At 53.5% G+C, this 21,015-nt stretch overlaps 4 protein-coding genes across 12 annotated transcripts in view; 2 read left to right on the top strand and 2 right to left on the bottom strand.

The window, feature by feature from the left end:
* GFOD2 (Gfo/Idh/MocA-like oxidoreductase domain containing 2) overlaps positions 1-8,268 on the top strand; it is a 38,432-nt gene extending 30,164 nt beyond the window's left edge. For 2 of the 5 annotated variants that reach the window (XM_082439717.1, XM_082439716.1), the window contains one exon: positions 6,713-8,268. In XM_082439717.1, the coding sequence (XP_082295843.1) occupies positions 6,713-7,611 (899 nt within the window). In that variant the 3' untranslated portion in view covers positions 7,612-8,268. The remainder of the gene's footprint in view (positions 1-6,712) is intronic. The other 3 variants (XM_082439719.1, XM_082439720.1, XM_082439718.1) reach the window with 2 other exon arrangements.
* A 72-nt stretch (positions 8,269-8,340) lies between these two features.
* On the bottom strand, positions 8,341-14,598 carry LOC309649575 (uncharacterized protein C16orf86). Its single transcript, XM_082439767.1, is given in 5 exon segments — positions 8,341-13,386; positions 13,463-13,691; positions 13,694-13,697; positions 14,043-14,272; positions 14,482-14,598. Coding segments are annotated over 5 exon segments (1,005 nt in total). The 5' UTR covers positions 14,587-14,598; the 3' UTR covers positions 8,341-12,949.
* A 195-nt stretch (positions 14,599-14,793) lies between these two features.
* ENKD1 (enkurin domain containing 1) lies at positions 14,794-18,326 on the top strand. 4 transcript variants are annotated; one of them, XM_082439713.1, is made up of 7 exons: positions 14,794-14,867; positions 15,093-15,192; positions 15,289-15,483; positions 16,051-16,223; positions 17,233-17,358; positions 17,462-17,625; positions 17,726-18,326. In XM_082439713.1, the coding sequence occupies exons 2-7, from the start codon at positions 15,108-15,110 to the stop codon at positions 18,111-18,113; spliced, it is 1,131 nt and encodes a 376-aa protein (XP_082295839.1). In that variant the 5' UTR covers positions 14,794-14,867; positions 15,093-15,107; the 3' UTR covers positions 18,114-18,326. The 4 variants fall into 4 exon arrangements, with proteins under 4 accessions (XP_082295839.1, XP_082295840.1, XP_082295841.1 ...); XM_082439714.1 differs by lacking the exon at positions 14,794-14,867 and having other exon boundaries at positions 14,874-15,192; positions 17,726-17,862; positions 17,953-18,326; XM_082439715.1 differs by lacking the exons at positions 14,794-14,867; positions 17,233-17,358 and having other exon boundaries at positions 14,874-15,192; positions 17,726-17,862; positions 17,953-18,326.
* Positions 18,327-18,465: 139 nt separating this feature from the next.
* PARD6A (par-6 family cell polarity regulator alpha) lies at positions 18,466-20,357 on the bottom strand. 2 transcript variants are annotated; one of them, XM_082439736.1, is made up of 3 exons: positions 20,235-20,357; positions 19,636-19,858; positions 18,466-19,398 (listed from the first exon to the last, which is right to left on the bottom strand). In XM_082439736.1, exons 1-3 carry the CDS (start codon positions 20,295-20,297, stop codon positions 18,644-18,646), a joined length of 1,041 nt encoding a protein of 346 aa, XP_082295862.1. In that variant the 5' UTR covers positions 20,298-20,357; the 3' UTR covers positions 18,466-18,643. The 2 variants fall into 2 exon arrangements, with proteins under 2 accessions (XP_082295862.1, XP_082295863.1); XM_082439737.1 differs by having other exon boundaries at positions 18,466-19,395.
* Positions 20,358-21,015: the final 658 nt, after the last annotated feature.

Here is a 21,015-nt window from a genome sequence, read left to right as displayed (position 1 = left end):
ATATGGAAGAGGCCATGAGAACTCCTCCAGTTTTCCCAAATGACTTGGTGTGAGTGCATGAACTGTTGTAGGCAGAGCACCAAACTGACCTTGACATCAGACCCCACTTTTGACCCTATTTCTGTCCCTCTCAACCTGTGTGGGCCCCTGTGAAATGAAGGTATCATTCAGCCTTTCCAGCATGATATATGACTGCCTCCGAGAACTGACCAAGAAGGACACTGGCATCACGTTACAAGGGAAAGCCAGCCTTTCCTGTTGTCCCACATGGAAGAGCAGATTTGTTTAACTTAAATTCACATCAAAAATAAATGGTAGGCGTCTCCTCTGGATGTTCGTTAGGTAAGTGTTCACTGAGTTGAATGTAGCTTAGAAATGAAACTAAGCATTCTAAATCATCTCAAATGTGGAACACTTTTCTGTAGGTTGGAGGACTATATATATCTATATCTATCTATATATATATCTATATCTATATCTATATATATATAAAAATATAAATTTATTTATTTATTTATTTATTTATGGCCGCATTGGGTCTTCGTTGCTGTGCGCGGGCTTTCTCTAGTTATGGTGCGTGGTCTTCTCATTGTGGTGGCTTCTCTTGTTGTGGAGCATGGGCTCTAGGTGTGCGGGCTTCAGTAGTTGCAGCACACGAGCTCAGTAGTTGTGGCTCGTGGACTCTAGAGCACAGGCTCAGTAGTTGTGGCGCACGGGCTTAGTTGCTCTGTGACATGTGGGATCTTCCTGGGCCAGGGCTCGAACCCGTGTCCCCTGCATTGGCAGGCAGATTCTTAACCACTGCGCCACCAGGGAAGTCCCTGGAGGACTGTACTTAAATTAATGCCTCAAAAGCAGGACCCATTCTTTCCTCCTGTAATGTAAAGCTCTGGAAGGAGCTCCTTCTTGGACCTCCCTCCCACCCCCATCCCACCCATCTAGCTCATCACAGAGCACCGAGCTGAGCTCCCTGTGCTATACCACAGGTTCCCAATAGCTATCTGGTTTACACATGGTAGTGTATTTATGTCAAACCTAATCTCCCAATTTATCCCATCCTCTCCCTTCCCCCGCTGTGTCCACACATCTGTTCTTTATGTATGCATCTCTGTTCCTGTGCTGCAAATAGGTTCATCTGTACCATTTTTCTAGATTCCACATGTATGCATTAATATACAATATTTGGTTTTCTCTTTCTGACTTACTTCACACTGTATGACAGTCTAGGTCCATCCACATCTCTACAAATGACCCTATTTCGTTCCTTATTATGGCTGAGTAATATTCCATTGTGTATATGTACCACATCTTCTCTATCCATTCATCTGTCGATGGACACTTAGGTTGTTTCCATGTCCTGGCTATTGTAAATAGTGCTGCAATGAACATTGGGGTGCATGTGTCTTTTTGAATTATGGTTTTCTCAGGGTCTTATTTTCTACTTTTGTTTGACTTTTCATTTTTTTCCACCTCAGATTTCATCCTTGTGGCTTTCCCATGAATTCCTTAAAGGAGAGGGAGGGACTCTAATGTTTTATTTCTCAATTTAGAAGTGGTTCAGAAAAATTTTAATGTACAAAGTGCCCCACCATTTTTGCCATAGTTGAATGTTTTCTTAAATCTGTCACTAAAAGGTAAGTTTCTGTGCCCAGTTCTTGGCACTTGTGTGCTTCATTAGAAGAATGCTGGGTTTGCCAATCCTTTCCCCATGGGCTCTTAAGATAACAAGGGATCATTCCTCAAGCAGCCTGACCCAGATAATTTAATCCTAAGAACACCAGTCCCTTGGGATGCCTTCCCTGACCCCCAGTCCAGATCAGGTCCCTGCTATATCTTTCATATTAACATTAATATCATCTTCATTGCATTTATCACAAGTGCAGTTCTACATGTATTCATAGGATAATTTGATTAATGGCTTTCTCTCCCACTAAACTGTAAGTTGTCTGAAAGTAGAGATCATGCCTGATGTTGTATCCTCTGAGCTTAGCACAGGGCCTGGCACACTGGTTGAATGGAAGTGTTCACAAATTCTACCGGTGCAAGCCCAGTCTGCTGGTGTGACTCAGGGAGCCGACAGGGGCTTGTGACCCAGGAGAGACTGGGCTGTGGGCAGCAGTGATTCTGTCTGGTGGCTTTCAAACTTACTTTTCTAAGTAGCAGAACATTCTTTGTTAAAAAAAATAAAAAAGGCAGGATCCATGGATTTTGTAAAACATAAAAGTGGTGCTTTTTCTGGGGCTGCTTCTCTTCCCTGCTGTTTGAAATCATTTGTCTAGTCCCACACCTCTAGAGAGGGAAACAGCGGTGTTGTCCCAGAGCTGTGAACCTGTGGTGCTTTACTAAGGAACAAAGAGGTGGTTTGGGGCAGCTTCTCAGGGCACTTTACTCCTAGGTCGTCTGGGGAGCATGAGCTGGAGAGAGGCTTGCAGTCTGGAACTTGTTCAGCCTCCAGAAGATCTGAGCTAATGGCACTCGGCATCCATGCTTTCCCCATTCCCTGGAGACAAAAGTGGTTTTCAGCTTCTCTAATATCTCGTTGATTTCCTAACAGGAAAGCTAGATAAACTTAAATAAACATGTCTTTCAAGGCAACACCAGTCTTCCTAAAGGTACAGGACCCATGCAGCTGGCCTGCAGGAGCCTGGTTTAACTCAGGATGGCCTTTAGCTCCCACACTAATAATACTACTGGGTCCCAAGTTCAAAAGCTCTCTTACTGTTCAGGCTCAAGAAGGAAGGCCTCTTCCCCTTCCCTGACCTCTCATGGCATGAAGTAGATATTACTTACTCTAGTTTTATCACCACCAAACTCTCAGCAGCCACAGGAGTCCTTTTCCTCCCAGCCCATCTCCTCTCCTCCCCACGTTGCAGTGTCCACCCCAACCCCTGCTGTGCATAGTTGTAGCAGGAAACCTCTGGGTTGGCCAGAGCTTCAGCCAAGTGGCCAAATTCTCACCCAGTATTGTGATTCTCCTGTCCCTAATCCTAAAATCCCACAAGTGTGGGGAAGCATTGGAGACACTCCAAGAGCAGATAGTGATAGCAGTTAGGGGCTACTCTCCCTGCAGGGCCTCCCTCCAGCTCTGGACCCCTGTGCAAGGGCCTCTCCCCTTACCTTGGCCCCCTGCCCTTTCCACACTGCTCCCCGCCTTGGGCATGTAACGCTTGGCTAGCCATTCTCCTGTTGTCCTGCCGGTACCTGTTGTAAAGCTTTCGTTACTGTTTAGAGAAGAGCAGGAGATTTCAAGAGTTTTGTAAAGTGAAGAGATTGAATTAGGTCATAGGCTACTGATCTATCTACAAGTGTTCCTCCTTGCTGCAGCACTGAGCTTTGTAACACTGGGAGTTCATGCCCGAGAATCCCATATGTGCAGATGGCAAATGCTCTGTGGGGTTCTTGAGGGTCAGGGTGGCAGGGGAGAGGGTAGGAAGTGAGGGGAGCTTGGAAGGATTGGCCAAAGGCACCAGATTATCTCCTGTGGGCTTTGTCAGGATGTGAGCTTCCCAAGGACTGGTCTGGGCCTAACGCTATGAGAGGCCTGATAAACAGCACATAGAATAAGAAAACTCATCTATGTTCATGTTGATCTTTAAACTTCTTTTTAAAAATTAAATTTTCAAAATATTGAACACTGATATTATTGGCCTGGAAAATGTAGCTTCTGTGTGAGTCTTAAAATCTGAGTCACAGTGGACCCTTTTTTTCCTGTGTTTATGACATCTGCTGGGTCTCTCCCATGGTGATGGTTATAAAATGTACCGTTGACAGAGCTGTGCTGGGCTGAGCACTTTACATATACTGCCTCATTTGACTTACTGTTCTACCCTGCATGGTAGATGTGACTCTCCTTTTGCAGTGTAGTAAACCAAAGCCCAGAGAGGTTTAGAAATGTCCCAGGTCATGCAGCAACCAAGCGAGAGAACCAGAATTTGAATCCCAAAGTGGCTCCAAAGCTCGAGTTTGGCACCAATAAGTGGCCCTTTCTGAGCAGTCAGCTGTCCTGGGGCCCCATTGTTTCTGTTGCAAGGTGGCCAGACAAGTTCCCCTCCTGAGCCGGTGTGAACAGAATCCAAGTCCATCAGAAGAAGCTACACCCAGGGACTTCCCTGGTGGTCCAGTGGGTGGGACTCCGCGCTCGCATCGCGGGGGGCCCGGGTTCAACCCCTGGTTAGGGAACTAGATCCTGCATGCCACAACTAAGAGTTCACATGCTGCAACTAAGAAGTCCACATGCTGCAACTAAGAAGTCCGCATGCTGCAACTAAAAAAAAAGATCCCGCAGGCCACAACGAGGATCCCGTGTGCACAACTGGGACCCAGCGCAGCCTAAATTAATAAATATTTTTTATTTATTAAAATAAAAAATTAAATAAAAATTAAAAAAAGAAGAAGAAGCTGGACTTCCCTGGTGGTGCAGTGGTAAAGAATCCGCCTACCAGTGCAGGGGACATGGGTTCGAGCCCTGGTCCCGGAAGATCCCACATGCCGCGGAGCAACTAAGCCCATGCGCCACAACTACTGAGCCTGCGCTCTAGAGCCCGCGAGCCACAACTACTGAAGCCTGCGCGCCTAGAGCCCTTGCTCCGCAACAAGAGAAGCCACCACAATGAGAAGCCCGCGCACCGCAACAAAGAGTAACCCCTGCTCGCCGCAACTGGAGAAAGCCCATGCACAGCAACAGAGACCCAACGCAGCCAAAAATAAATAAATTTTAAAAATTAATTTATTAAAAAAAAAAAAGACTGAGGGAGACCAGTTAAGTTACCATTGTAATAATCCAGGTGAAAAAGTGTGGTGACTTGGATGAGGAAGGTGGCAGTGGTGGTAGTAGGAACTGGTGAGATCCTGGATGTAGTTTGAAAGCTAAGCCAACAGGATTTACTGATGATTGAAAGTGAGATGGATGTGAGAGTGACATCCGTAATTTTGGCTTGAGAAACAGGGAGAATGGAATCGCCATTGACTGAGATGGAGAAAACTCAGGGAAGGGAGTATCAAGAGCTCAGTTTGGGATTCCAACCCCAAACCTACCCCACCACCTTGGATGTCTTTGTGAGTGATGCTACCAACTATCTATCCAATTTCCTACGTTTCTTATAGACCCTGTGTAAACTCTCCAACCTGTTTCCTGGTGTGCGCTCAGGACTTTAGGAATCCCAGCCCTTTCCTCAGTGCCTTTGCACATGCAGTTTCCTGCCTGGGTGTCCTTTCCCCATTATGCTCCCTGGAACATCTGCTTCCTTAAAGATAACCCTGGCGGCACTCCCCCATGAAGTCTTCCCTTATTCTGCCATCTGTACCAGACCCTTGAGCTTGTTCCCTCAAGAAACCCATGACTTCTTGGGTGAATTGAGGTAGTGGGATTTGAGTTGCACCCCAAGGGCAGTGTCTGTGGAATGAGTAATGGAATAACTGGATGTCTTCACCCTTCCCTAGCTTGCTGTACCCCAAAACCTGTGTGTGTCCAGTCCATACGACTTCTTGGGCTTTGTAAGTTTTCTGTTGAAGATATTAGCATAAGACTTTCTTCTGCTTGAACCATCCCAAGCTCACAGGAACACTCCAGGAGTTGGTGTCTTGTGGCTGTTCGTACCCTCATGAGCTTTCATCTCATGATGTGGAGGAGTGTTGATCCTTTCCTTTTCCTCGTGTGGGAGCTGCTCAGTCCTCTTGGTCTCTCTCTTCAGGGCTTTGTCTAGCTTTGTTTTGCTCTCTGGGTGCATTCCAGCTGCGATGTACTCAGAACAGGCATGAGACAGAAAGGATGTTTTCTCTCCCTTTGCCCTCCTACTGGAGCCAAGCATTTTCGGGCCTTATGACTACACTAACTTGTTGAACCAGTGTTTTCAGAGGACAATCTGCGAGGAATCTTAGAGCCCTTTCTGCAGTTACAACTGAGAGTGCTAAGCTCATCCCCTAGAATATAGATTTGATTTTCTTACCCCAAGCTGATGATCTAATAAATGCATAAAGGTACATAAGCATGTCCAAGAAGCATGTCCACCTCTCCAGCCCACTTGTATTAGGCAGTGTTCTCTAGATAAACAGAACCAGGAGGATGTATATTGAGTGAGAGAGGGAGGTAGAGGTTTATTTTCTAAAAATTGATTGATGCTATTTTAGGAGCTGACAGATCTGAAATCTGCAGAGCAAATCTGAATTCCAGCAAGAGGTGATGTTGCAGACTTGAGTCTGAAGGCAGTCTGGAGGCAGAATTCCTTCCTCTTCAGGGAACTTCAGTCTTTTTTCTCAAGGTCTTCATCTGATGAGTTGAGGCCTACCCACATTATGGAGGGTAATCTGCTCTACTCAAAGTCTACTGGTTTAAATGTTAATCAGATCTAAAGATGTCTTCCTAGCAGTGTCTAGACTAGTATTTGGTGGGCACCATAACCTAACCTAGTTGACACATAAAATTACCTTTGTGCCACCTCTCTTTACCTCCCACTCCTGGTTTGCACCTTCTGCCTCTACTCCTTTCATTTTTCCTTTAAGAATTTGCTTCTCTTTCTCGAGCCCATAACTCTTTCTCTAGTCCCAGTCACTGGGTACCATTTTCATCCAAGCTGATCACCTTTCCTCTTGTCCCAGGTCACCACCTGGTCTCAGAGACGGCTTTCCTGAGTCATCTGCCTTCCAGAAATGGGTTTTCTTTTCCCAGTGTAAACCCCTTGGAACTTTGAGATTTCCTGCTGTGTTTTATTCTCAGGCATTGGGAAGAATGTGGTTTGTGAGAAGGCAGCAACCTCGGTGGATGCCTTCCGGATGGTGACAGCCTCGCGCTACTACCCGCAGCTGATGAGCCTGGTGGGGAACGTGCTACGCTTCCTGCCTGCCTTCGTGCGCATGAAGCAGCTGATTGCCGAGCACTACGTGGGTGCAGTGATGATCTGTGATGCCCGCATCTACTCGGGCAGCCTGCTCAGCCCCAACTACGGGTGGATCTGTGACGAGCTCATGGGCGGTGGGGGCCTGCACACCATGGGCACCTACATTGTGGACCTGCTGACCCACCTGACTGGCCAGAAAGCCGAGAAGGTACATGGGCTGCTCAAGACCTTTGTGAGGCAGAATGCAGCCATCCGTGGCATCCGGCATGTCACCAGCGATGACTTCTGTTTCTTCCAGATGCTCATGGGTGGGGGTGTGTGCAGCACAGTAACACTCAACTTCAACATGCCAGGCGCCTTTGTGCACGAGGTCATGGTGGTGGGCTCTGCGGGACGCCTTGTTGCCCGGGGAGCTGACCTCTACGGGCAGAAGAACTCTGCCACACAAGAGGAGCTGCTGCTGAGGGACTCGCTGGCTGTGGGCACGGGGCTCCCTGAGCAGGGGCCCCAGGATGTCCCGCTGCTTTACCTGAAGGGCATGGTCTACATGGTGCAGGCCCTGCGCCAGTCCTTCCAGGGGCAGGGGGACCGCCGCACATGGGACCACACCCCCGTCTCCATGGCCGCCTCATTCGAGGATGGGCTCTACATGCAGAGCGTGGTGGATGCCATCAAACGGTCGAGCCGATCCGGGGAGTGGGAGGCTGTGGAGGTGCTGACGGAGGAGCCCGACGCCAACCAGAACCTGTGCGAGGCGCTCCAGCGGAATAACCTGTGAGCCTGCACGTGGGCTCCCTGCCATGGGGCAAAGGGCGAGGGAGGAGCTGTGATGGGAGGGCTTGGTTATAGCACAGTGTCTTTTATTTGATAGATCAACTTGGGCAGAGTTGAATTCGGGTGAATCCGAAGGTGGCCCCAGGAGAACGCCCCCTCCAGTGCTCATTTACTCCTCAGACTGGTGGGACGGTGCCGTTCCTATTGCCATGGCTGAGAGGGCCGGCACACTGCACAGGGCAGAGCTGCCCCCAGTGTGTGAGCAGTTCCAGCAAAGGCTTGACTTGGGGCTTCATCGGCCTATTTGTGGTCTTAACTGGATGAGAAAGCACAGCAAGGAGCCAGCTTGGCTTGATTCCTCAGGCCTGAGGAGAAATGACAAGAGGCCTTGTTTCCATGCCCGTCCTGGGCTGGGGCATCTCAGGAATGGTGAGGGCAGGAAGTCATCCCTCAGGGATCTGCACCTGCCCTCGCTCCCATGTGACCAAGCCCTTCCGGCCTCCAGGCTGCCCCTTCCCTGACAGGGAGGAGGGGTTCTGTAGTAGATGAGCTCTCAGGGGCTGTTGACCTAAGGCAGAGGGCCCCTGAGTTGGCAGAGAGGAGACAAGGGAGAGCTCTGGGACATCTGATAAATGTTAATAAATCAGAAAGTCTGACAGTATGACATGTGGTTGTTGGTTGTTTGTTTGGTAGATTGGGTTTCTTTAATAATGAAAGGCTTGTTGATTGTTGTAGATTTGTTTCTATTTTTCTCTTTCCTCATGGCTCCATGGCAGCCCTGACCTGCTCTGGATCCATCACTATCTAGCGGAACACACAGGCTCCTACCACTGTCTGCCCTCACCTCCTGGCTTATTCCCTTGCAGCTGAATCCCTCAGGAGCCCTCCAAGAAGTCTTTCCTCAGCAAACAGGACTTAAGACATCAGGGGGCCAATCAGGCCTGATGTTTAAGGGGAGACAGTGGGAGAGTTTGAGGTCTCCCTGGGCTGGAGGTCAGGAAGGGTTCTGTTCTTGAAACCAAGGGGTTGGCTCCAGAGGAGCCCTGGGAGAGGAGGGGTGAGGAGTGGCCCCAGGGAGGCTAGACGGGGTGAACTTGAGGAAGGCGCTGCCCCTCGGAAGCACTGTAGCCGGGGTGTAGCCGGGGTGTAGCCAAGGTGTAGCCGAGCACTGCCTGGCCTAGCCAGCCAGTCTCCAGCTCTGCTTTTACTAACCTGTTCTCCCCACAGGAAGAGGCTTTTAACCCTGTCAGTCAGGGGCAGGTGGGGCAGGACGGTGGGAAAGGACACATCTACTCCTTTGTTTCCTCTGCCAGAATTAAGCCTGGACCAAACTTTCCCCTTCTCTAATCTTCCCTCTTTTCTGGCCTGCTGTGGACTCCTCACCAGAAAGAGAAAGGCTCAGAGAGGGCTCCCTCTTCCTCCTGGCACCCTTTATAGGAGTCACCAGGCCTATTTTCCTGTATTGTCCTGGTTTCAGACCTTGTCTTTGTGAGATAAAATAACAGTGGCTAGTGTTGGGGTGTACTTATTGCATGCTGGGGTCCCCGGGATAGACGGTTCACGTGTATTCCGTTTCATATCCAAACCACTCTACGAGGTACTACTATTAATATTCCCGTTATTCAGAGCAGAGAGGGGCAAAGTTACTTGCCTCCTGTAAGTTATAAGTGACAGAGCTAGGAGCCTGGTCAGGGTCCTCTGACTACAGAGCCTGACCCTGAACTACTCCTTCCTTAGTGCTTGTGGCATCTCAGACTCTCGAGTGCCCAGGCATTGCCCCTCCCCGCTCGGGTCCTCATCCAGGTTACATTCCTCTCTACAGCAGGAATCTCAGCCTGGCCTGAACTAGTAGGTGGACTGTAGAGAGAACCCCACCAGGCAGGATGCTGGTAGAGGTGAAGAAGGAGAAGCTGCCCTCTTCCTCCCGGCTCAGCTCCAGGTCATCCTTCAGTGTGTTAATAGGATGTTGAGACCCCCCCTAAATTTGGGTATTGACCAAGAAAGCACATGCATCCATTGCATCTGACTCAGATGCTCTTACTTAAGAAAGGGCCATGTTATTGACCCACAGTGGCACTTAGGTTTTATAGGACTCTGCAACAAAACCTCTGGTTTACAAAGATGGATTCCGACCAAGTCCTGGGGCCGACTGTACATGGGCTTAGGGCAGAGCTACTCTTGAGGACCCAGGTCCTCTGTTGGTACTCTGCAGAACCTAGGTCCATGGCCATCCCTCAGACATCTTTACCATCATGTATCTCTTGGATTGGTGCCGGGGAGGAGAGGTACCATGAAGTGGCCCAGATGCCTGTTCCCAAGGAAGCCAGCAGGGTTCTGGTTCCCAGAGGTGACAGAGTCAACTGGTTCCAGGCTTGTCCTGCAGCTCCCCCTCCTGGAGGAAGTCAGCATCACCTCCCAGGCCCTGTTTCCCAAATCTCAGGATCTTCCTTGGGTCAAAATAAAGTTTTTCCAAGCCAATGAAAATACAGTTAGCTTTTCCTCTCTGTTACAGCAAGCAGAAGAGAACTTCCAGAATACCTGTTGCTTATTTTCCAACCCCCAACCAAATCTAGGACTTGCACTCACCCAGACAATGGCAGCAGCCTCCTCGCCTCCCTATCCCGTCTTTCCCTTCCTTATTCGGCCCTTCACGCTAATGCCCAAGCAACCTCTCCAAGATGTCAGGCCAGGATCCCTCATTGCCTACACCCCTCCTTATGCCTCCCAGGCTCACCCAGCCTGGTCTGATAGCCAGGCCTCTGCTTCAGCCGTGCTAAATGGCCCTCCTACATGGGGCTGACATCTTCCACACTAGTGAGGCTTCATCCCTGGCATGTCCTCTGACTGGAAGGCCACCCAACTCTCTACTTCCGGAAGCAGCTAGAGAGCTGCCTCTTCACTCCTGCAGGCAAAGTGGCAGTCACCCCCACCACCTGTGGCGCCACAGCTTTGGTCCTCAGCCCTTCCGTATCGCGTCTCCTTGAATTATGCTGCCTCAGCATTGCACACTTAGAGTGAGCTTCTAGGAGCGGTAGTGGTGTCTTGTTCCTTTCTGTGGCTACTATCACCCACCCTGCTTAGACAAGCCTGTCAAGTGAATAAGCGCCCGGGCAACAGACTGATTCTTCTGTGGTTACTGAGTATTTCCTACGTCACCTGTGAAGAGATAGGAACAGATCTTCCTTATCAGTGCTGGCCTGGCTGACACCTCCAGCCCTCGAGACCACACAGAGAAAGCAGATGCTCAGCCTTCTTGCGTCAGGCCTTAGCCGGAGAGCCCCCAGGTTCAGAGATCTTCAGGGCTCAGGAAAGGGCAGGCCCTCCCTGGGCCCCAAGGTGTGGTCTCATGCAAGGCCACTCCTTTGCAGGCCTCTGCTTCCTCAGCCATAAAGTCAGGAGATCAAACTCAGTTATCTTGAAGAGCCCTCTACCTTTAAAATTCCTGGAGAATTCATGCTCATCCCTATGGACAACATTTCAGTCTGCATGGTCCCTGTAGAAGCTCAGTCAAGTCACTGCCCAGGGAGAAGTGTGGGCAAAAAGAATAAATGTCCTGACCCCACGGCTTGCCCTGAGGCCTTGCCATGGGGCCAGTGAGCATCCAAGTGACCCCTAAAGAAGGGAAGAGCCTGGGATTATGCCCATTTTCTTCCTACTTCCTCCATCTGGGCCTGCCCACCCCCTCCCTTCCTGGATGGCCAGGCCATTATTCCAGGGCCCCCCCATATGGTCCTGGACTTTGGATGGCCTCAGCCTTTCAGATCCTAACCTGTCCCTCTCTGCAGCTTCCTCGGCTCCCCACCTTGGTCTCCTTATCTTGGTGCCTTTCATGGGGCCCCTCTGTTAGGTGGATGCGGTGCAATGACACATGCCCTTGGGGAGTTCACAGTCTAGTCCCCAAAATAGTTATATAACCCACAGTGATAGTAGCATGTAGATGCTACAATGCAGGGCAGTACAGCACTGGGTGCTGCCTGGCTCAGCAGGAAGCAAGGCGCCGTGAGCCCTCAAGGGTACACGTATACTAGCCAGGTTGAGGGTGAAGAAATAAAGGCATTTTAGGCAGGGGAAGCCCCACAAGCTGAGAGGGAAGGTAAGAAAAGGTGTAGTTGGTCAGGGAATTACAGGAAGCCACTAAAAAGTTTTACGGTAGCTGGGGTAAGAGGAGCAGGGTGCTAGAGGGGGGGCAACACCATCAGGGGTTCAGGAGTGTGTGTAGCAGAATCATTGGGTGGGTTGGTGGGGCAAGGGCCCACCGGCAGGGAGACTAGTGAGCTCTCACCTGGAGATGACAGTGTCCCAGGCAAGGGTGCTGACTGGGGTGTCCGAGAGATTCTCTGTCTGAGAGGGTAGATTCACCTGCCTTGATGCCTGATTAGCTGGCAGGAGTCAATGAGCAAAGAATAGGATGGGGTCTGGGGTGATATCAGGATTTTGGCTTGAACAATTGTGTAGATGAGAAACAGGAGGAAAAGCAGGTTGGAGGGAGGAGAAATCCATTTAATCTGGAATTCCCTGTGTTTACGATGTCTGAGGGACACGCAAGAGGACCAGGAGGCAGCAGGATGGGGGCTTTCCAAAATGGCCAGCACTGGCCCCCTCTTCCCAGAGACCCCTGAGGATGAGATGCCGCAGTCATCCAGTGGCTCAGCCACAGGGGTCCAAAGAGAACATTCACCTCCACCACCACCCCTTGCCTGCCAGAAAAAGGCACCAATTCCTCTGTCACCAGGGGCCACTCTGGGGGCAAAGTCTGGTCCAGCTGTGAGAGCTGCCCCTCTTGGGACAGGCAAATGAACTCTGCCACCTCAGAAGGAGGATTCCAAGTGTTGGTCCCCTCAAGGTCAGATCAATGCAGGCCCCTTCCCTGGGAGACAGGGAGCAAGGCCAAGCACCCGCTTCCCATGATCTGACAGTCCTTTTCCTTTCTCTTCCCCAAGTTCCTCCTTACCACCCGCCTTTCCATCCCCACTGTTATCTTGTCTGACCTTCAGGTTCATCTGAGGAGGTTTTAAATGCACAGAACCAGGCCCCGCCCCTGCAGATTCTGATTCAATTAGGTCTGGGGTAGTGCCCAGGAATCTATATTTCTGTCAAGTTCTTGGGCAATCCAGTTCACTGTACTGGGGAATCCTCCACCCTTCTTCCCAGCTGCTCCCTCTTCAGGCATCTTATTTGGGGAATCACAGTCTGAGAAAAGGAAAAACGTTTATTTTTAGCAAACCCAAGGTCCCAAGTAGGGGCAGGGGCAGAATCCCCTCTTCCACCTGAGTGCCTAGGGCCATAGACTGCTGCTCTGGTTCAGGCTTGGGAGAAGGGGAGCCCCCAGTGGGGCAGGACAGTCACTTGTACTGAGGAGAGAGTGGGGGTACAAGTGGGGCAGCGCAGACACTTAGCATCTTGTTGATGTCCACCTGAGTTGACTTGTCCATCTCAGCCTTGAGGCAATCGCTGACCCCCAGGCTGGGCAAACCCCCAGGCTCCTTGCCAGCTTCCTCTCCCAGGGGAACCAGAGTGTAGGTGGGGGTCATGAACATATTGGGGCAGGGCAAAGTGAGGTCTGAGCCCAGCTCACCTGCCGTGGGCAGCAAGGCCTGCAGTTGCTCCACACCTGTCTCCTCGGGGACGAGGGCCAGCTCCGACTCAGGCTTCACCTCAGCCTCGGCCTCCCTGTCCCCCTCCCCTGCCTGGTTCAGCTCAGGGTTGCAATAGTTGATGTACTGGTACAGGGGCCGCAGGCGCTGGGCCTTTCCTGCAAGGACCCGGGGCAGGGCAGGGGCTGGAGCGCCAAGCTGTGCCATGTCAGGGGTCCAGCAGGCGGGGGATAAAGGGAAGGCCCGGGGAATGCCACTCACGCTCCAGTCCTAAGGTCCCTGAGGGCGCAGACACTGTGCTGGCCACCACAGGGAGCACTGGGGTTCCCACACTCTTGCGCTTCTTGGCTTTTTTGTGCTGTTTGGCAGACGGTGAGGGCTCACTCTGGCTACTCTCCCGCTCCTCCCTCTGCAGCGGCATCCCCTGTGGCAGCTCAGCTTCAGCCCTAGGATGGGCTTGGTGGCTAGGTCCTGGGAGGCTAGGGGACAAGAAGGCCTGAGGAGCCAGCCTCCAGCCTTGTCTCCTGTGCCCTGTCCTAGGGAATAGCCCTGTCTGCCTACCACCCCAGGCCCAGATTCTTGTCCCTTTCCTGGTCAGTGAGGCCCGGGGCTGGACAGGGGCCAAGAGCTCATGAGTTCAGTCCCTTACAAGGCTTTGAGACTCCCTCTCTGGATGTTCCCTACATCAGAGCTCTTGAGGGACAGAAGAGGGGAGGAGTGATGGTGGTGGCAGGGGATAAGCATGTACACTGCAGGAATGCCCGATTTAGGAATCCTACAGAATCCACCCCCATTCCACCTCCCCAGCCCTTCAGCTTCTTCCCTCTGAAAGCCCCCTCACTTGACTGGCTTCCTCTTCAGACCATGACTGGTCCTCACAATGGAGGCCATAGGCCTGGGGCCTCTCTCCTCTAGTGCCTGCACCTCTGGCTTGTGCCTCTCTTCCTCCAGCTTGAGTCTTTCCTCCTGGATCTTTGGCTCTGAGACTGGTCCTGTTGGACACTTGTCTTCACCCTGGGTTTGGCAGGCCTCATGGGCTGGCACCAGGCACTGATCTCCCATAACTGGACACTAGAGGTGACACATAGATAACTGGTCACTATGGCCAGGCAAAGGATACAGGGATCAGCCATTAGATACCAAATATGGATGAAGGGCACCAGCCCATGCCCCTCCCAGCCTGTGGAGCCTGTCGTGGCAGTTAGGGGGTCATTGCACAGAAGCTGGTCTCCTAAAGCTCTGTGGCCAAGTGTTTGAAGGCCAGACCGCCTAATGGTCACCTCAGAATTCTGCGCATGGCCACCAGGCACCTCCGTAAGCTGTGACTGCCCCAAGGCTGTTCCCTCTTGGGCCCCTGGCCGCTTCTCAGCCCCTGCTGAGGCCATGGCTGCGGAGGATCAGCGCATCCTCGACGATTGCTTGGGGGACGTGGGGGGTGGGAGGTGGAGGGCGGACCCTAGACTGGTAGACCGTGAGCTGACCCCGGAGAAGGGCCGGGTTGCGAAGGGCAACTGGCAGCCGGTCTGGCCCCACCCTCAGCTGGAACTACAAGCCCCAGAAGGCTTTGCGCCAGGGGCATTGGCCCCTGACCTCAGGGACGGAAACCATTGTTACCTGGCAACAGCAAAGAGGTCGGGTGGCGGCAGTGGGCGGTGAAACTGCTTGGGTGAGTCCCCTGCCCGGGTGAGGAGCTGCCAACGGGGCAGGGAAGTGGGCTGAGAGCGGAGGTGGCGAGCGCAGGCCAGGGTCGGGAGGCGGGGCGAGGGCCGGGAACGCAGGCAGGGCGGCACAGCTAGGGTCAGGGCCCGGGTCCAGGGAGGAGGTACTGGGTTGAGGAAGGGGGTTCGGGCCGGAGATGCATAGCCCGGCAGGCCTCGGTGCACTGTTGCAGAAGGACGACGGCGGCATGTGCGAGGGTCCGTCCCGCATCTCGGGGCCCATCCCCCCAGACCCTACGCTCTGTCCTGACTACTACCGGCGGCCGGCCTCGGGTGAGTTGTGGGGTGCCTCACCCTGGCGAAGCCAGAGCAAGGGTCGGGCCCAGCTCCACCACTGAACTCCGCGCTCCGCCCCGTCTCTTCTCTCAGCCCAAGGGCGCCTTGAGGGAAACGCGCTGAAGTTGGGCCTGCTGACTCCGGACCCCGACCTAGACGCCACCCCTCCCCGCGGCCCCCGCATCGGTCCCGGAGCCCGAGAAATCCTGGAGCGTGGCCGGCGCGGCATGGGTGGCGTGGTGCTGCAGCTCAGGGGTATCTCCCTAGGCCCAGGGGCCTCTCCCAAGAGTAAGTTCTGGACAGGAGGGACGAGGCGAGTCTGAAGTCAAAGCTGAGATCAAAAGCAGCTGCTTCTCCTTCCCTGAGGAAGGCTCAGGCTTTACCTCTCTGAGTGTTAGTTTCCCCAACTATAAAAGTCCTCTCCTCTTCCTCGCAGGAGAGGACTAGATGAGGTATCCCCCAGAAAACCCATAGCTCAGCTTCATGAATTCATGCATCAATGAAAGGTTGTTTGTTGAGTGTCTACTGTGTGCCAGGCCCTATAGGTGCTAGGAAAACAAGGTTGGAGAAGAGCATCATCGAATCAAGATGAGAGACAATAAACAAGTGAAGTGGTGAATATGATATGCAAGATGATTAATGGTATACTTCGCAATAAAAAATGTAGAAAATCATCAGGAATAGAAGAAGATAATTACTGTGTGAGGAAGGGAACAAGGTGACGAGGTGGACTTAGATGGAGATGTCAGGGAGATCTTTCTGTGGGAGGCAGGGTGTGGGCCTGTGTGTTCACTGTTGTGAGTTGGATTGCATGGGCTTTATGTAGGGCAGAGCCTGGCAACATCTTTTCCCCAGGGAAGGACCCTAAAGACCATGAGAAAGAGAACCTGAGGCGGATCAGGGAGATCCAGAGGCGCTTCCGTGAGCAGGAGCACAGCCGGGAGCAGGACCAGTCCAGGCCCCTGAAGGTTCTGTGGCGCTCACCCAAGTATGACAAAGTGGAGTCCCATGTCAAGGCCCAGCTGCAGGTACCTGCCTCAGGCAGCCAGAAGTATTGCCCATGTTTTTGGCAATTGTACTCTGATCTGAGTTATGAGGAGGAAGGAAAACCGCAGGGAACTAAGGTAACAGGAGACTAAGAGAGAGCTGGTTCTGCTGCAGAGTGGGGCTGGGGGCTTTCTTAGAAGTGATGATGGCTGGGTGATTCTGAGGGGCAAGTAGGAATTAGGCCAGGGGAGGATGGAGGAGAACATTCTATAGAGATGGAACCTCACGGATAGAAGCCCTAAGACCAGAGGGAGTGTGGGCAGTGGGGATGCTGTTTTCAATTCACTGTGAGGGAAGAAGAGCATGAGGTTAGGCCAAGAAGCCACCTGTACCCACATCATAAAGGGCCACATAATCCACTTCTTACGTTTATTTCTGAGGACAATGGGAAGGGCAGGGGCAGGGGTATGTATGGTGGTAGGATTTTGTCTTGGGTAGATAGTGGCACCACTTCTCTATCCACGGGTCTGAGACGGAGAGGCAGGATTGAGAGAAAAGACAATAAGGTCATATGTGGATGTGTTGAATCAGAAGTATTTGTGGGACTCGCAGGGAGTGGGAATGTGTCCAGCAAGCAGATGGAGAATCAGGTGTGGATGTCAGGAGTGAGACCCAGGAGTTATTGAGGATCTGGCTGAGGACGATGAGACCAGGGAAGTGACCCTGGATTTGAGGGCTTGGAGACCAGTTGTTGGTGACCTTGGTGGGGACAGAGCCAGAAATCTTGGCTAGGAAGGAAAGAAAAAAAGAAATGGTGGCTGAAGCCAGGACTGAGATAGAAGGAGGGGTATTTGTTTTCTTAAAGATGTGAGAAACACACATGTTTAAATGCTGATGAGGAGAAGTGCTCCTTCAAGATGAAGGAGGCCAGGCCCAGAGGACTGGTGATAGAGAAAGATCCTGAAAGGCAGGAGGGCCAGAGGCTTGGTCTTATGGCTTGAGACCCTGACCTCAGCCTGACTGATCCCTCTGCTATGCCTTGGCCTACAGGAGCCCGGCCCTGCCTCTGGGACAGAGCCTGCCCACTTCCTGCGGGCACATTCCCGTTGCGGCCCTGGGTTCCCACCACCCCGTGTCCCCAGTCCCCAGCTAACCCCACCAGGTCCCAATGCTAAGGTGAGAGGATGTGTGAGGGCTGGGAGGTAGGGCAGGGATCCTGGGGAGGTTCAGGGGCACAACACAGTGCTGTCTACTTCATCATGCTTGCCATGTCCTGCAGGGCCCAGGCCCAAGTGTGGACTTCATTACCCACAATGCTCGCACTGCCAAGAGGGCCCCCCGGCGGCATTCTCGCTCGCTGCGAGTCCTGGCACAGGTGCTGGAGCAGCAACGGCAGGCCCAGGAGCACTACAACGCCACACAGAAGGGTCACGTGCCCCATTAGTAGGTCCTACTGCCCAACACCCAGGGTAAGGGACGCTTATGGTGGGTGGGAGCCAACATCTGCCCTGGGATCATCAATCCTGAGTCTGTTGCATCGCAGCTTGTTGGAGCGCAGGGATCTGTGGCGGCAGGAGGCTGAGGCCCGTCAGCACAGCCAGCCAGACCCGGCCATGCCCCCTGGCCACACTTGCATGCCTGAGAACCAGCGGCTGGAGACACTGAGCAATCTGCTCCAGAGTGAGTATGTGGCCAAAGGAAGCTGGCTGGGGAACCCACTGGGGACCAGGCACCCCTGCCCAGCACTTACTGTTCCTGGGGCCCCTGTAGGCCAGAGCCAGCTGCTGCGTGAGCTGGTGCTGCTGCCTGCTGGGGCAGATTCACTGAGAGCCCAGAGCCATCGTGCTGAGCTGGACCGGAAGCTGGTACAGGTAGAGGAGGCCATCAAGATCTTTTCCCGCCCCAAGGTCTTTGTGAAGATGGATGCCTGAGCCCTTTTATGGGGATAGAGTCAGGGGTCTCACTGAGGATTGCTACATGGTTGTAAAGGGCAGGACTGGGCCCCATCATAGAGTGGAGTTCGAAGACAGGAGCAGTGGGATGGGCAGTATCCCCAGAGCACTCTTCCCAGTCACTGGTGGCTGTGGAAGGGCCATCCCAGCCTCTTAACCCCTTTGTCAAAATTAAACCTTTTGTACACAGTGGGGTTTGTTTCCATAAGAGCTTTTCTTACCCTAGAAATGCCAAGCCTGGTGTCCCTCCTGCTGCTTGACTACAGGAAGGTTTCTCTGCTGCCCTTATCACTCCTCCACTCCTGCCTCATGTCCAGGCCAGAAGGCAAGATTGTGGGATCAAGGAGGAGGCTAGGGCTGGGAAACAGAAGGACCATAACTGCATTTGTAGAAAACCTTTAATGTTTCCCAGACTGAGAGGGCCCCATGAGCAAGCTAAAAAACCCCACTGGGGAAGTCCCTGCCATGTCCCAGCTGCCTGGAAGGGCAAGGGGCTGCATCTTTGCCTGTCAGAGGCTGAAGCCACTACCATCTCCTTGAATGCTACTCCCCCAGCCAGAGCTGGCCTGCTCCTGATCATCCAGGGAGGGCAGAGAGCTGCGGGCATCAGGAAGTAGGCGGCTTGGGCGCAGGTCCCAGCATGGAGGCCCCTGAGACAGCCCGTTGGAACAGGGAGGCTCGCGGTTCTCAATGATCAGATCACTGCTGTCATCGTCGCTATCAGGCTCAGCAGGCCCAGGCCCAGCAGAAGGAGGCCCTGTCAGACACCCAGATGCCCCACGCACCACATTATTGCGCTGATTAGCTGGCTTGACAGTGACAATGAGGTTGTGGCTGTTCGCGACCATCATGTCCGTCACTTGGTCCAAGGTCTTCCCAGCTACCTCAATGCCATTGACCTCGAGGATCTCATCACTGACTGCCAGCAGCCCTGTACTCTCAGCCAGGCCCCCTCGTACCAGGCGGGAGATGAAGATGCCTGGAACCCGTTCCAGGCCCTGGGGAGCTACGCGCACACTCATGCCATCTCGGATGTAGAAACCCAGGGGGCGGTCGGAACCATGCTTATGCAGCCGCACCCGTCGGTGGGTCTCAGGCAGTAGGTCCACATCTATGACTGAAGAAACCTGGCGGAAATCTTGTGGCAGGCTGATTAGCAGGGGTGGCCGCGTGCGCAGGGGTGCCACTGGCCGAAGTAGGAGCCCTTTCTTGCGCCGCTGCAGAGAGTTGGAGGCAAAGGCCAGGCCACTGGAATCAGCTTCTGCTGCAGGAGAGGGGGACGCTGAGATCAGAGACCCTGCTTTCCCATTTGGGCCCTTTTCCATCAGGCCAAGGCCTGAGGAAGGGGGCACTATAGCTATTTCCTGCCATTTGGAGGTCAGGCCAAGGGCAGGGACTGCAGAGGGTGAAGCCTGGGCACACTGGGCATGGACTAACCCTTGTAGACTTGCCCTGTCACCCTACCCCACAGAGGCTGCCCACTGTACCCCATCCTCCTCACCCCGCTTCTGCACTAGCAGGCGCAGCGGCGGGGGCCCACTGGCCAGGGCCCGGTGCAGGCTGTCGTCGTTGGTGAGGGGCAGTAGGTTGCCGTGAGCATCCGTATAGCCAAGCAGCACGTCCAGGCCCGGGATCTGGTGTACCGCACGCAGCAACCGAGAGAACTCTTGGAAGCCGCTCACCGAAGCGCGGGGCAGCGCGAAGCGTCGGAACTCGGCATCAAACTGGAGGCCGGGGTGGGGGGGGGCGGGGAGGGGTTAGGGTGGAGTCCGTGCCCTTTCTCACCACAGTTCCGAAGGTGGCAGGGGTGAGAAAGACAGGGGGGCTTCACAACAGCTGCAGCCTTGCACCCAGTACAAGGGACGCTGTCCAAGGTCTTCTCCCCGCCCTCCAGGTACCCAGGCCACAGAGGGACTCTTGAGGCCGGCAGTAGAAGGAAGGAGGATGGATGGGGGAAAGCGAGAAGAAAAGCCGGAGAATGGGACGTGGAGGATGGAGGAGAGCAAAAGGTGGTGGGGACCAAGGAGCCAGGAAGGGGAGAATGAGGGAATTGGAAGCGCCTAGGGCCGAGGCCGGAGCCGGGGCTGGAGGGGCCCTTACTTTGCTCTTCACCTCGACGATGCTGTCGGGACTGCGTGCCGGAGTCCTCTGCGGCCTGGCCATGGCGGGGCCAGGCGGGCCGGGGATGATGCCCCAGGCGGACCGCCGAGGCGCAGGTGCACAGCCCGGCCGGCCCGCGCCGCCCCGCCCCTGTCGGTAGCACTCGCCCCGCCCTCCTGTCCGGACCGTGACGTCAAGGGGGCAGCGACGGGGAGTTGAACGCGGAGTCCACGTTTCCTAGGAAACGGAGATAAGGGTGGGAGAATCTTTGCGTCCTCTTACGTCATTACGCTACGGTCCCCGCGTCCCGGGAATCTGGGGGAGGGGCTTGGCCGTTCCAAGGGGAGAGAGGGAAGTATTTGTTGAATGCCGTGTACTTTTTAAAAAAATTTATCATGTTAATCTTTTAAAAAATTAATTAATTTTTTTGGGCTGTGTTGGGTCTTCGTTGCTGGGCGCGGGTTTTCTCTAGTTGCCGCAAGCGGGGGCTACTCTTTCGTCGCAGTGGGCAGGCTTCCCATTGCGGTGGCTTCTCTTGTTGTGGAGCACGGGTTCTAGACGTGCGGGCTTCAGTGGTTGTGGCACGCGGGCTCAGTAGTTGTGGCTCACGGGCTCTAGAGCGCAGGCTCAGTAGTTGTGGCGCACAGGCTTAGTTGCTCAGCGGCATGTAGGATCCCGGACCAGGGTTCGAACCCGTGTCCCCTGCATTGGCAGGCGGATTCTTAACCACTGCGCCACCAGGGAAGCGTGAATGCTATGTACTGTTATTTCTACTGGCCTA

Source organism: Balaenoptera physalus (assembly GCF_965194825.1).
Source record: "Balaenoptera physalus genome assembly, chromosome: 19".
In the NCBI taxonomy this organism is placed as follows: domain Eukaryota; kingdom Metazoa; phylum Chordata; class Mammalia; order Artiodactyla; family Balaenopteridae; genus Balaenoptera; species Balaenoptera physalus.
Note: the sequence above shows the minus strand (reverse complement) of the source record. Positions and strands in the feature narration are given on the sequence as shown.